The sequence below is a fragment of the Pimephales promelas genome, chromosome 1 (genome assembly GCF_988280905.1).
Source record: "Pimephales promelas chromosome 1, fPimPro1.hap1.1, whole genome shotgun sequence".
Lineage (NCBI taxonomy): Eukaryota > Metazoa > Chordata > Actinopteri > Cypriniformes > Leuciscidae > Pimephales > Pimephales promelas.
In genome coordinates this window covers 16,162,256-16,176,242 of record NC_142769.1, presented here as the reverse complement: position 1 = coordinate 16,176,242, position 13,987 = coordinate 16,162,256, and the positions used below count along the sequence as shown (strand labels likewise).

At 38.8% G+C, this 13,987-nt stretch overlaps 1 protein-coding gene across 1 annotated transcript in view; it reads right to left on the bottom strand.

Annotated features, from left to right (window-relative positions):
• col25a1 (collagen type XXV alpha 1 chain) overlaps window positions 1-13,987 on the bottom strand; it is a 483,837-nt gene that overhangs the window by 55,014 nt on the left and 414,836 nt on the right. Inside the window, exons 18-24 of the mRNA XM_089129575.1 lie at window positions 9,551-9,628; window positions 9,176-9,199; window positions 8,624-8,668; window positions 8,418-8,462; window positions 8,208-8,288; window positions 7,826-7,888; window positions 3,257-3,307 (exon numbers count right to left, since the gene is read on the bottom strand). Of these exons, the coding sequence (XP_088985701.1) occupies window positions 3,257-3,307; window positions 7,826-7,888; window positions 8,208-8,288; window positions 8,418-8,462; window positions 8,624-8,668; window positions 9,176-9,199; window positions 9,551-9,628 (387 nt within the window). The remainder of the gene's footprint in view (window positions 1-3,256; window positions 3,308-7,825; window positions 7,889-8,207; window positions 8,289-8,417; window positions 8,463-8,623; window positions 8,669-9,175; window positions 9,200-9,550; window positions 9,629-13,987) is intronic.

Sequence of the window (13,987 nt, the reverse complement as noted above, 5' to 3'; positions counted from 1 at the left end):
TACAGACCACTACTATATTTCAGTTCTGGGAAGAGTTCAAAAAAATGATTGGTCGATATTATGCATGAGGAATACATTTTAGTAAGTTATACTGTATCTTTCACAACAGTGTTCGTGTTTTTTTTTTTACCATTAGCTAGTAGAGATGATCAGTTCACGTGGGCTAGAGATCTGTCGTGTAACATTTACAAGCGCCAAAGCGGTGTTTATTGTTTGAATTGCATAATAAAATTGACAAAATCTGAGAGCTGAGATTTTTTTTATATATCATAACTAACCTGCTCTGTCTAGTCTGTTGGTCTCCGTGTCCTTTTCTGTGCGTGACAAAATTGATGTGTGGCGTGAGAGTGTAAGAAAAGTGTCAATTGCGTGTCTCAAGGTGAATTCGTGAGAGTTGGCAGCTTTGAACGGCGGAGGCTTGGTCAACATCATCGAATGCTGTCTGTCAAATTAATAATAATAAAAATAATAATAATAATAATGTAATATGAACAAAACAAATACCGTAAAACTTCAAATAATAGCTCGGGCTTTTATTTTCCCATATCGTCGAAATGCACCGGCTTGTATTTGAGACAGGCGTCTATTAGACAGGCCTTTATAATTTAGTGTTGAGCAGGGCTGGACTGAAACAAAAAATCGGCCCGGGCCTTTTGGCTGAGACTGGCCCACTACATATGACCATAAACACAACCAAACTTTGCACGCCCTTGAATATAGGAGTAAGTAATAGTTAACAGTAAATTAACTACTAAGTTGAACTATACTCCACAGTCATCCTAAAACAAGATATAAGCTGCATTGGTATAGAAATACTGATTTTCCACTCAGTATTTTGTGAAATATGTGCTGAGTGCACCTCTGTCCCTCTAGGGGTGTTCGGGTGCATGCTCCCCCGTAAGAAAATGTTTTGCTTTTTAATGTAAAAGGGATACTTTTTTTGGAAATAGGCTCATTTTACCACTCCCCCAGAGTTAACCAGTTGGGTTTTACCGTTTTCGAATGTATTCAGCCGATTTTTTGATATTTAGAATAATTTTAGAAAATTATTTAGACAATTTCTGGTCTCATTGACTTCCATAGTATATTTTTTTCCAATGGACCAGAATCTGTCTGGTTACTGATATTCTTCTACATATCAGAAAATCGGCTAAATGGATTTGAAAACGGTGAAACTCAACTGTTTAACTCTGGGGGAGTGGTAAAATGAGCTATAAAAAAAGTGGAGTATCCCTTTAAATTAATCATTCTGGTGCCCTTTGAGAATTCAAAATTAAGAGCTCCAACCCATATTCAGTGTGCAAATTGAACAAAGAAAAACTCAAAACTCTTAGTTGTGATATAGTGTCTGTCTAGCGCCTTGGGTTTAAGAAAAGTGCATTATAAAAAAAAATGAATTATTATTTACAATACACTACTACATAATACTAGTTATACCATTAATCCCATGGTAATAGCCATATGTTGTAAAACAAATGCACTGAAAAACAAAAGCAACTTTCATAATTAGTTTTGTACTAATTTCTACACTCTAAAAAATGTTGGGTTGTTTTAACCCAACTTTGGGTCAAATATGGACTAACCCAGCCGTTGGGTTAAATTTTTACATTACATTTTTAACCCAACATTTCGGGTTTGTCCATATTTGACCCAAAATTGGGTTAAAACAACCCAGCATTTTTTAGAGTGTATACTTGAAAGAGATAAGCACTTTTTATTTTGACGGAAACGGCATCGATCTTTTATTTTGGCGAAAAACACGGTTTACCAACTCGTCTTATTAGAATTCAAATAAAATACGTAATCGTCAAATTTGCAGATCATTGGCGGCCTCCAAACCAAATTTTTGTCCCGCCAAAGCCTATTTTAATCAGTGAGTGATCTAGAATAGAATGACTGCTGCGCTTGACAGGACGCATAACGAACAGAGAGAGAGAGAGAGAGAGAGAGAGAGAGAGAGAGAGCACTCCGGCCGCACACGCACTCTCACGTCTTCAAACAACATGAGCGCTGTCTTGCTCTCTCTCCTTCACGCATAATAATGAAATCAATTGACACGATAGTAAAAGGTTGGAAGACCGCAGTTTCAAGCCCGGGCTATTATTTGAAGTTTTACGGTTGTCTGTTCTGAAAGTAGCCTAGTTCTGCTTACCACGGTTCTCTGCACTCACTCTTCATCTCTCTTCTTATCCTCCTGACCTCCTCACTATCCTCATCAGACACTTGAAGGGCTTTTGAAGTTTCTTTTTTTTCACGCTATTTCTCTGCACATTCCTTGCGTTTCTTCTCTATCGCTCTGACTATTTTGACAGATACACACTGACATAGCTCGCTCAAATGGGACGCGTTTAAAGATGTTATTAGACCAGCCCAGTGTCAATCAAGAAAATAACCAATGGGCCGCTGATTTACGCGTTTCATGTGCCGGTCTTGTGAAAGAAAAAAAGCCTAGAGTACTCTAATGCATTACACCGGCACAAAGATCCCAGTGCCGCCAATTAACAAAAACTAAATGCAATGGACCGCAGATGTGCGAGTTTTGTAGGCCGTTCAGACAAAAAAAATCAAAGTATGTACCGGCCCACAAAGCACGTCGGCCCACCGGGCAAATGCCCGGTATGCCCGATGGCCAGTCCAGCCCTGGTGTTGAGATGTCGTTTATTGAGTCTCTAATCTCTAAAAATGCTCCACGTGAAACTGCGGTCTTCCAACCTTTTACTATCTTGCCAATTGATTTGATTAATATGCGAGAGGGAGAGAGAGCAAAACAGCACTCGCTCATGTTGTTTGAAGAAGTGAGAGTGCGTGCGCGGCCGGGGCACAACTCACTTTCTGGAGGTATACTGCCCCCATCTGGTATGGATTATGGAGTATGATTTGATTTTTTTTTTTTTTTTTTACACAAGGCACCTTTAAAACAGGATGAAGTTAAACTTAAAGGGTTAGTTCACCCAAAAATGAAAATTATGTCATTAATGACTCACCCTAAATCCGATCTTAAACTATGTTCCGAAGATGAACGGAGGTCTTACGGGCTTCGAACGACATGAGGGTGAGTCATTAATGACATAATTTTCATTTTTGGGTGAACTAACCCTTTAATAAATGTAATATATTACGACTGGCAAATTGTTGTTGCTTCAAGCTTAAATCTCACTAAATTTTGGCATAAAAATGCCAGTTGGCTAAGTATAGATTATTTTAAAATGATTACCATTTTATACCATTTCTGTTGTACAAAGCATCTTTAACTCACCATGGGTCCAGGTGGTCCATGTGGACCAGGTGCTCCAGGGGGACCAATAATCTGTTAATGCGAGCAAGATCAAAAATTCCATAAGTGAAATATACACCGAAGTCATGAGGGACAACAGGGCACAAAGATGGAGAAGCTGTTTAAATAATATGACCCTCAATTACACTACAACAGTAAGGCCCAATTTAAGGTAAAGTGATTGGACATCATACGTGTAAATTGATGATAAAACATTTAGGTAACACTTTATATTACGACTCGCAAACAACTGCTCAAGTAAACCGAAATTAAGGTGTACATTTCTGTAATTATAGTGTACCTCCGTGTAAGGGAACAATATGTTAAGTTTTGGGTCCTAAAGGGGTAACCAGATATACAAGCAAATTATTTATAATGTAATTATTTTAAAACTAACAGGTACCTATTCTGTAAATATAATTGGTAACGCTTCCTTTTACAGTCCAGTTACCCATGTAAATACTATGTACTTATTTTAGTAACTACAATTACTGGGTAATAACTAGTACTAACCCTGAACCTACCCCTAAACCTACCCCTGTTCCATGTACTTACCTTATATTAGCCAGTACTTCCTAGGTAAGTACACTGTAAGTACACTGTAAGTACTGTACTGTAAAAGGAAGCGTTACCCATATATTCCAGGCAAAAATTGTACATCTGTTGTATATAAAAGTTTTTTATCATTTCTGGCAAAATATGTTCTTGTGCTTTGTAGTTAGAGGATAATTTTGTGGGTTGTAAATTAAATATACATATTGTAAATTATATATATATATATATTTATATATTATATATAGAGTCTGTATGTAAGCACAGTATGATCAAAATTGAATTTATTGGCTTTTCTTAGCCAATTTTTGGCTACTTAACGTTAAGCCAAAAAAAAAAGAAAAAGAGAAGAGGTAGTTTTGTTTGTTTTGTTGTCTTAATAAGAGTACTTTTCTCTGTAATTACTGTGCAAATGTTGTTTCGTATTGTTAAATAGTAAGTGGTGTTTGTTACCCAACTGTGTATTTGCAGGGTAAGTGAAGTAAATAAATTGTCTTTTCTATACAGTATACTCAAACAACAACACATTATCTTCCGCCCCCCCCCAACTTCCACTGGGGACTCAAACTTAAAATTGAAGTTGAGGAGTTAGAGTCCCATTGGTCTTGCTGCACTGCAGAAATATGAATATATATATACATGCTCTTAGCAAGCTGCAACTTCAATTTTAAGTTTTTGAACAATCCTCCACTCTAAAATATTTTGTGGCACCTTATATTACTGTAGTGACTGTAAATTTGAAGAAAACACATTTTGGTGAAGTTTGAGCCAGATCATAGGGTATTGTGATATTTTATAGTTATTGAAGTAAAAATAGCAGGCTTTTAATTGCTTTTAATTGTATAGCCTACATAATAGCTCATAAAATAATTAGTAAATATGCAAAAAAAGGTTTGTACTCTAAAAATACTTTATTTTTAACAAGAGGAGATACAGAATTTCCAAACGTTTGGCGAGACGAAACATTTCAGCACTCGGACAGTGCCATGAGAGTTTTAAAAGCATTGCCGGTACTTAAAAATGTTTCTCATCTCATCATATCCAGAGGTGCAAAGTCATCATATACAATAAATCCGTGGGGTAGCATTAAAAAAAAAACATTTAAAATGCAATATTTGGATTTGTTTAAAGCAAAACATTTCATTACTTACCAGGCTACATGTGAAGCTCTTTACGCCTTCTAACGTCTCTTAATCGGTCCACATTTATGTCCAAAAGACTCAATAATAATCTTTTACATTTTAATCCTTTAATTTTTCTTATTATAAAAAGGGTTGTGTGCTGCTGTGCATCCAAGTGTGATAAGCAAATGCGACGCTTAACGTGAAAATGATCATTGCGCCAGGTTGAAACTAGCAAAAGACACTTGTGTATGATAGGGCTGTTACTGTTTATGTGATACACAATACATTATTGGTGTACTTGTGCAACCTTTTTTGATAATCTACTAACTACATTTCTGTATTTGTGATTACAGGTGACAATAGCATCAGTAGGGGAACAGTTTTCTATATGCCAGGGACAACTCTGCAGTCCTGTGCCAAGGACTTGCAGCGATCTGTGGCCTCCTGTCCCCAACTTCAGAAGAAAATTAAGGACATGAAAAAAAGAAAATAAGCTGCTACCTATAAAAAATAAGTTTCGGCATTGATTTTTTTTTAGTACAATTTGTTTAACTCCTTATACATCCAGAATACCCATTGCACGACTATGGACAAATTTACAAATCAACATAAAATCTTACTGATTTGACCTAAAATTGGAAAAGTATAAATATATCTGGTGTTTTATTTGTTTTATAATATTTCTAAGTATAGATTTTTGTATTCTATAACATTTGGAAAGAAAAAACTATTTTATCAAGGATAGTAACACGAGTTATGTTTGGGGTCAATCTCACAAAAATTATGTTTTCTCCTCCACCATGGCACGGGAAACATCAAAGTTCTCACAAAATTTTTTCCCTTCAATGCACAGGAAAGAATTATTAGTTCTCTTGAGAATTATGTCACATGTCATGTGAACTAGTAGTTCTCGCAATACTACAATATGGTTCTGTTTGGTTAGAGCCCTAAAACAGAGGGACATTTTTTGAAAGTGATATTGAATATGTAAAATTACAACCAACATTATAAATTCAAATTATAACAAGTTATAATGACCTCAATATAACAACCAAAACAAATGTGTGTGAAATTGTAATATTTCTTCTGTTTTATTATACAACTAAAAGAGCCGGGGGTCAAATTGACCCCAAGGAACACCGATGCTACAAAATTTGTACAGGACTTTGAAAATTTTTTAGCAGGTTAATTTTATGTTTACAGAGTTGTCCCCATTAAATTAGGAAAAGTCATTAAATCTGAAGCAAAAAAAAAAAAAGTAAAATTATGTTTTTACAGATGTTAAACATTGAATGGGGTCAAATTGACCCCAAGGATAATAGGAGGGTTAAACCAATTGTTTGTTTTCTCTATTCAACTGCTGGTGATTATTGTTATTTATACACTTTGTAGAGTGTGATTTTAAGATTATTTATGCTCTGTTTATAGTTTGTAAAGTGTTAATGTCATTTCAACATTGTGATTGTTTATATTTAAACTTGTTGGTAACACTTTACGGTAAGGGTACATGAATTATCATGAATTCATGTATAAATTCATGCATGAATTATGCATTAATTCATGCAATAATATCTCATGAATCATCAGGAACCAACACGAGTTCAACGTTTTTCATTCATGACTTCATGGATGAACAACACCTTAATTAAAACATTAACTAATATGAGTACATCATCATGAATTATGATTTATTACACATGATCATGATGTTTTCTTTGTTCAAAGTTATGCCACCTTTAAGAGCACATTGTTCATCAGTGTTTCAAAGGACCTAGTCACCACTTTAGTTGAGGGCCACACACATGATGAAGTCATTGATAAATAATGCTTAGTTAATGATGACTACTGTATTGAACAGACCCCAAAATCCAATCACAGCTCATAGCACACAAATTTTGTTGACATTCAAATACAGTAGTCATCACAGTGGTTTAATTGTGCTACTGTTCTTTTACAAGTACTAATTTAGAAATTTGTTGATAATGCTAATGGTGAAGCTAAGTTTGTCTGTTTCAGCATACTGGTTTAATGTTGTATTTACCCTGTTACTACTCAAAACAAGTGGGTAACAAGCGCCACTTTAATTTACAGTTCGCAGGAGTTAAACTTACCCTGTAACTACACAGAACAAGGGGGTAACAAACACCACTTTAATTTACAGCTCGCATGAGTTACACTTACCCTGTAAATACACAGTTGAAATAGGTAACAAACACTACTTAACAGTACAAAACAACACTATTTGCACAGTAATTACAGAGAAAGGTACTCTTATTTTTTTAAAAAATTATATATATATATATATATATATATATATATATATATACATATTTAAACACATTTAATTTACAACCCACAAATGTCAAAAACTACATTGCACATGAACATATTTTGCCAGAGATGTGATAAAAACTTTTATAAACAACAGACATACAATTTTTGCAAAATATATTAACAGAATAGGTACCTGTTAGTTTTAAATAAAAATAATTTGCTTGTATGTCTGGTTGTACCCCTTTATTACCCAAAACTTAACATATTGTTTGTTCCCTCATACCTACACGGAGGTACACTATTACAGAAACGTACACCGTAATTTTGGTTTACTTACGAAGTTCTTTGCAGGTTGTATATCTGCTTGTTACCCCTTTATTACCCCAAACTTAACATATTGTTCCCTTATACCTTATACCTACGTAATATAAAGTGTTACCTACATTTACTCTCAGTACATGCACTGACACCATGCAAACTATCAGTCTGATAAAGACTAGTCTCAGTTGTCTACAGCTGTCACTGATTGTGAGTTAGACAGAAGACTATGCATGTATACTAAATTTATATTTTGGTTGGACACTATTTTGGCTGTACTTACTGAGGGTCCCTGAGGGCCAGATAGGCCAGCATCTCCTTTGTCTCCTTTCAGACCATTCACACCCTGCGGGCAACATTACGGAGCCATGCGTTTGGAGATATTCAAATCAAATAAACAGTAATACCCTTGATCAGCTCTACCAAACATGGATGTTTTTCCACTAAGAAACGAACATTGTTATTATGTTTTGATTGATACAGTGAAGCTGCTTTGATGCAATCTATATTGTGAAAAGCGCTATATAAATATACTTGACTTGACTATGACTTAACCTACTTAAATAATGTGACAAGCCATTAGGCCTATGTAAGATCATATATTTTACGTTATGATTAATATCACAAGTGTCAACATACTGTATCTCATGCTCAGATCATTTTACCTGTAAGCCAGGAAGACCCATTGATCCCTTTTCTCCAGATATTCCAGTGATACCCATATCACCTTTAGAACCTTTGTGACCCTAACAACATGTGTAGATTATATTAATTGTGATAAATTATTATAAAAAAATTGTGAAATTGTGCTTAGATATGGGTTAGTTGACAGACAATAAAAGCTATACAAAGTAAGAACATTTTGTTGCTCTTACCCTTTCTCCTTCCAGTCCAGGAAGTCCAGGAACACCCTGATCACCCTGTGAAAAGCAATAATATTTTACTGAAATGAACTGCAGTCACATTGTGATCTTTGTCTTTCAAAATGTTGTAGTCACAAGCACATCAATTCTAGACTTTTATGTAAGACCCTTATTTAACTACACATAATGTCTACTTTGTTAATTAATTATGTGGTTACCTTCATTCCCTTTGGTCCAACTGGCCCAGGAGGTCCAGGGGGACCCTAAACCACACACACACACACACACACACACACACAGAAAATAAGAAAATTTCAATTAGCAGTTCTCTAAACTTTTTTGTGTAGCACATAATTAAAAAATACACTTAGAGCACATGTGACACATTTATTACACTTTTTTGTTACATGTGAAACATGACATGTGAGAATGTGGGTGACAATATGTCATTTTTCACTTTCTGTGTTAACATGCATAGGTCATATTAGACTGGTCCAATCAGAGCACTCTGAATACATATAGCTGAGAAAGGTCTGAACCAAAATCACACATACTTTGATCCTTGTTACATAGGAGATAAGTCTTTATCTCAAATCAGATAAAACAAGTGTTAACAAACATTGGCACAGCAAAACACACAATATTCAGTCAATAAGGCACTGGTAAGAGAATTGACAGAATTAGCGAAGAAACATGTATACATGGAAGTGTTGAATTCATGTTAAGCAAAATATAGCACTCATAACAGAGACAAAGCAGAGGTGAATTACCGTAACTGTAATAGTAGTTATCTTCTGTAGGCAGTCAGGAAGAAGGGAAGGTAAAATATAAGATTATGTTATGTACAAGACCAACCTGTTTAATTACCAATACCACTGCTACAGATGTTTATCTATTATGCATTTTTGGGTGTTTATCTAAATTATTGTGAAGTCAATTCAGTGTGAACAGTCAGACAGAATTTTATTCAATTGTATGTAAATCCTAATTTATTTTATGGCATAATTATTATCAGTTACTTGAGCAGAAAATATTAATTAGGCACTTTGGTTTGTGTTGTGAAAGTAGCTGTCCTAATTTACACAGTTTAAAACAGGTTCGAAATATGATTTCCAATAAAAGGTCATAGACATGATTCCACTAACCTGAAGAGCCTCTTGAATGTTTCCATTGTAGTCTATGATTTCAGTTGTACCCGGTTCACCCTTCTCCCCAGGTAGCCCCTGAATAACAATTATATTTGAGTGGGGAAATGTAAATGCCAGAACTGTTTTTACTGATAATAAGAGTGACTTGAGACAATAATTCTCTTGCGACAATATTCTCATTTTGAAGCTTCCTGTACCTCATAATCATAGAAACCGGGACTAGATCAAAGCAAACCAATGTGCTTAATCACATAATTTGCTTGAAATAGGGAACATTTCGGTAACATTTTACTATAAGGTTCATTAGTTGACATTATTTAAAGGGGTCATATAATGGTACATGCATTAGTTAGTATCTTGAGGCCACGAGTTACTATCTTGAGGCCACGAGTTACTATCTTGTGGCCACGAGTTACTATCTTGTGGCCACGAGTTAGTATCTTGAGGCCACGAGTTAGTATCTTGAGGCCACGAGTTACTATCTTGTGGCCACGAGTTACTATCTTGTGGCCACGAGTTAGTATCTTGAGGCCACGAGTTACTATCTTGAGGCCACGAGTTACTATCTTGAGGCCACAAGATAGTTATAATTATTTTTTTTTACCAAAGTGGGACTAGAGGGGCTCCGTATTCCTCCTTCTGTATTGTAGATGTGTCTCACTGATTTCTTACCTGGTATGTGTTACTGTTTTGTTCATTTGCAATAAAAAATAAATAAAAAAATAAAAAAATAAAAAATATTAACACGTGTGGGAAATCATTGTGGTGTCCATGAAGACGTAAAAAAATGTAGGCCTAAATCTAGCGTAAACTTTTACCCAAATTTTTCAAGCTAATTGTAGTAATGACGGATCAGACCTGTTTGCCCAATAGTGGCAGGACACATGTATATAAGGACATCTGACAAATTAGTTTGTCCATCAAGAACCAGAAAAAAAAGAAAAAAATCTCCCATCCCCATACAATGTCACTTCTCTGTCTTTCACTGAGCTGACAAGAACGTTGGTCTCCTTGGCTGTGAACGATCTTGGCGTGTGCCTGGTAAATTCGCCATAATACACTGTAAAAATGAATATGCTTTATCTAATCAAAAAAATTGTGGCAACAGATTACAAGCAATATTATTAATTAAATGTAACAAATTAGAATTGAGTAATAATTAATCAAATTAATTCCTTAAAAGTTAACCATATAAAATGAGTAAAACTTAAAACGACAACCAAAAAATAAAAAAATAAACAAACATAAATTTAAGTCACCATTATGGTGATCGGTGTTTGTTTTAGGTTTGTTTTAAAATGACGGTTTTCTCCTTCAGTGATTCTGCTTGTTAACATCAGGTGTCTTCAATGTTGGCAATATAAAATAAAGAGTTCTTAATTAATCTTTGACGTCTGTCTGTTAGTCAGATATTTTGTTTAATTTTTTGGTGTAAACTTTATTCATTTTAAATGGTTAACTTTTAAGGAATAACTTGATTAATTATTACTCAATTCTAATTTGTTAAATTTAATTAATAATATTGTTTCACAGATCAGAAGGACACAGATAGGCAAGTATGAACAGGATTTATTGAAACAGGTGGTAACTGGTCAATGGCAGGTGAGTAACGTGGATGCGACAACCCAAATGGAGCGTGAACAGTCTGATGGTGAATCTCTTATCTTTGCAGGAGCGGTGGATGGATGAGTCGGCTGGAGAGGGGGAGAACGGAGCCGGACTGGAGACTGGAGCAGACTGGAGCAGACAGGAGCAGACAGGAAGGAGGCTTCTAAACAGGTAAGTGATCTCAGGAATGTATATCGTGAGCAGGGAGTCTGTTGCCGTAGCGGAGACGAGACCAGACAGTGAGTGACTGAATGAGGTGAGTCTATATGGCGTGGGTGATTGGCGAAGGAAGTGATGGCAGGTGATGAGCGGGTGGTGATGATCAGTAGCCAGGGGAACCGGAACGAGTGGGCGGAGTGAAGGTGTCTGGTGCTGACGCCGATGGATCCGTGACAGTACCGCCCCCCCCCCCCACGGCCAGCGCCAGCTGGCGGGCGGGACCGACGACGGGGACGACCACGGCCCCTGGGTGCTGGACGATCTGGATGAGCTGAATGGAAGTCCTGGAGTAGAGTGGGATCCAGAATGTCCTCCCGTTGGACCCAGCATCTCTCCTCCACACCAAATCCCTCCCAGTCGACGAGTTATTCCAAGTGGCCGCCCCGTCGTCGGGAGTCAAGGATTTCCTGGACTCGGTAGATGTTGTCGTCCTCTGGATTCGCTGGGGGAGGAGTCACATCCGCAGCACCAGACCCTAGGGAGGAAGGAGTGAGAGGATTAGTATATGGTTTGAGAAGGGATACATGGAAGGTAGGTGCAATGCGGTAGTGAGTGGGAAGTGATAGCCGGTAGGTGACAGGGTTGATCTGCCTCTGTATGGCGAACGGACCTATGTATCTGGGACTCAGCTTACGACAGGGCTGTCGGAGACGGATGTCCCAGGTGGAGAGCCAGACCAATTGTCCAGGATGATATTGAGGTGCAGTAGCACGTCGAGTGTCGGCCTGGCTCGTATCTCCGAACAGCCCGCTGGAGGTGAGTATAGGCTGAGTCCCAGACCCTCTCGCTCGTCTGGAACCAGTGATGGACTGCTGGAACGTCTGATGGTTCTCCGGACCAGGGAAACATCGGTAGTTGGTAGCCGAGTATGCACTGGAAGGGGGTGAGTCCGGTGGTGGTTTGACGGAGAGAGTTTTGTGCATACTCGGCCCACGGAAGATAACGACTCCAGCAGTCCTGGTGGTCGTGGCAGTATGACCGCAGATATCTCCCGATTTCCTGGATCTTCCGCTCAGTCTGGCCGTTAGACTGGGGGTGGTACCCTGACGTCAGGCTGACGGTAACACTCAGGAGGTTAAAGAAGGCTTTCCATACCCGGGAGATGAACTGTGGACCACGGTCGGAGATAATATCCTCAGGGATTCCGAAATTCCGGAAGATGTGCTGAAACAAGGCTTCGGCGGTCTCAAAGGCTGTGGGCAGACCGGGGAGTGGGATCAGTTTGCATGCCTTAGAGAAACGATCGACCACTACAAGAATGCAGGTGTGGTTGTCCGAAATGGGAAGGTCGGTGACGAAGTCCACCCAAAGATGGGACCAGGGTCGAGTGGGTATGGTTAGAGAGACCAGCTTGCCTTCAGGGAGGTGACGAGGAACCTTGGCCATCGCGCAGACTGAGCATCCCTTGACATACCGGGAGATATCCTGGGCCATACCCGGCCACCAATATCGTTGTTGGACGAGCGAGAGAGTTGATTGGCTGCCTGGGTGTCCAGAGCCCGGGGAGGTGTGCACTGAGTCCATGAGGGATAGGCGTAGGCGGGTCGAGACATAAACCCATCCCTCAGGACCTCCCGGTGGAGCAGGTTTGAGCTGGGTGGCTTCGGCGATGTGGTCGTCAATACTCCATTGAATGGGGCTAACGACCACGGCTGGAGGGAGGATGGTCTCGGGGTTTGAAGGAGAAGAATTAGGCTGGAACTGTCGAGATAGTGCATCTGCTTTCACATTCTTGTGTCCAGGGCGGTAGATGACGGAAAAGTTAAAAAAGGGTGAAGAACAGGGACCAGCGAGCTTGACGGGGGTTGAGTCTTCGAGCCTCTCGAAGATATTCAAGGTTTCACTGATCGGTGATGACGGTAAAAGGATGTTGAGCTCCCTCTAGCCAGTGCCTCCACTCTTCCAAAGCCAGTTTAATAGCTAGTAGCTCCCGGTTGCCGATGTCATAATTCTGCTCCGCCGGGGACAGCTTTTTGGAGTAGAAGGCGCATGGATGGAGTTGTGGTGGATTCCCCTGCCGCTGGGAAAGAACCGCTCCTATCCCGGAGGTAGAGGCATCCACTTCAACGATGAAGGGTAGGGCTGGATCTGGAAGTGAGAGGGTAGGAGCGGAACTAAAGGCCCTCTTCAAATCCTCGAAAGCTCGTGTGGCATCGGTGTTCCAGGACAGAGACTTAGCCCCACTCTTAAGAAGATTTGTGAGAGGTGAACTGATCTGACTGAAGTTCTGGATGAAGCGACGGTAGAAGTTAGCAAACCCGAGAAACCGTTGGAGTTTTTTCCGTGAGGTGGGTTGAGGCCAGTTGGTAACGGCGTCCACCTTCCTCTGGTCCATGGTGATACCTTGAGGAGTGATGATGTAGCCCAGGAACTGGATGGTTTTCTGGTGGAATTCACATTTCTCAAGTTTCAGGTAAAGCTGGTAGTTCCTCAGACGTTGGAGTACGGTTTGTACATGGTGGATGTGGGAAGACAGGTCAGGAGAGTAGATGAGAATATCATCAATGTAAATTATGACAAATTGGTTGAGTAGATCTCGGAATATCTCGTTCATGAATCCTTGGAATACTGCTGGTGAGTTGGACAATCCGAAGGGCATACCAGTTG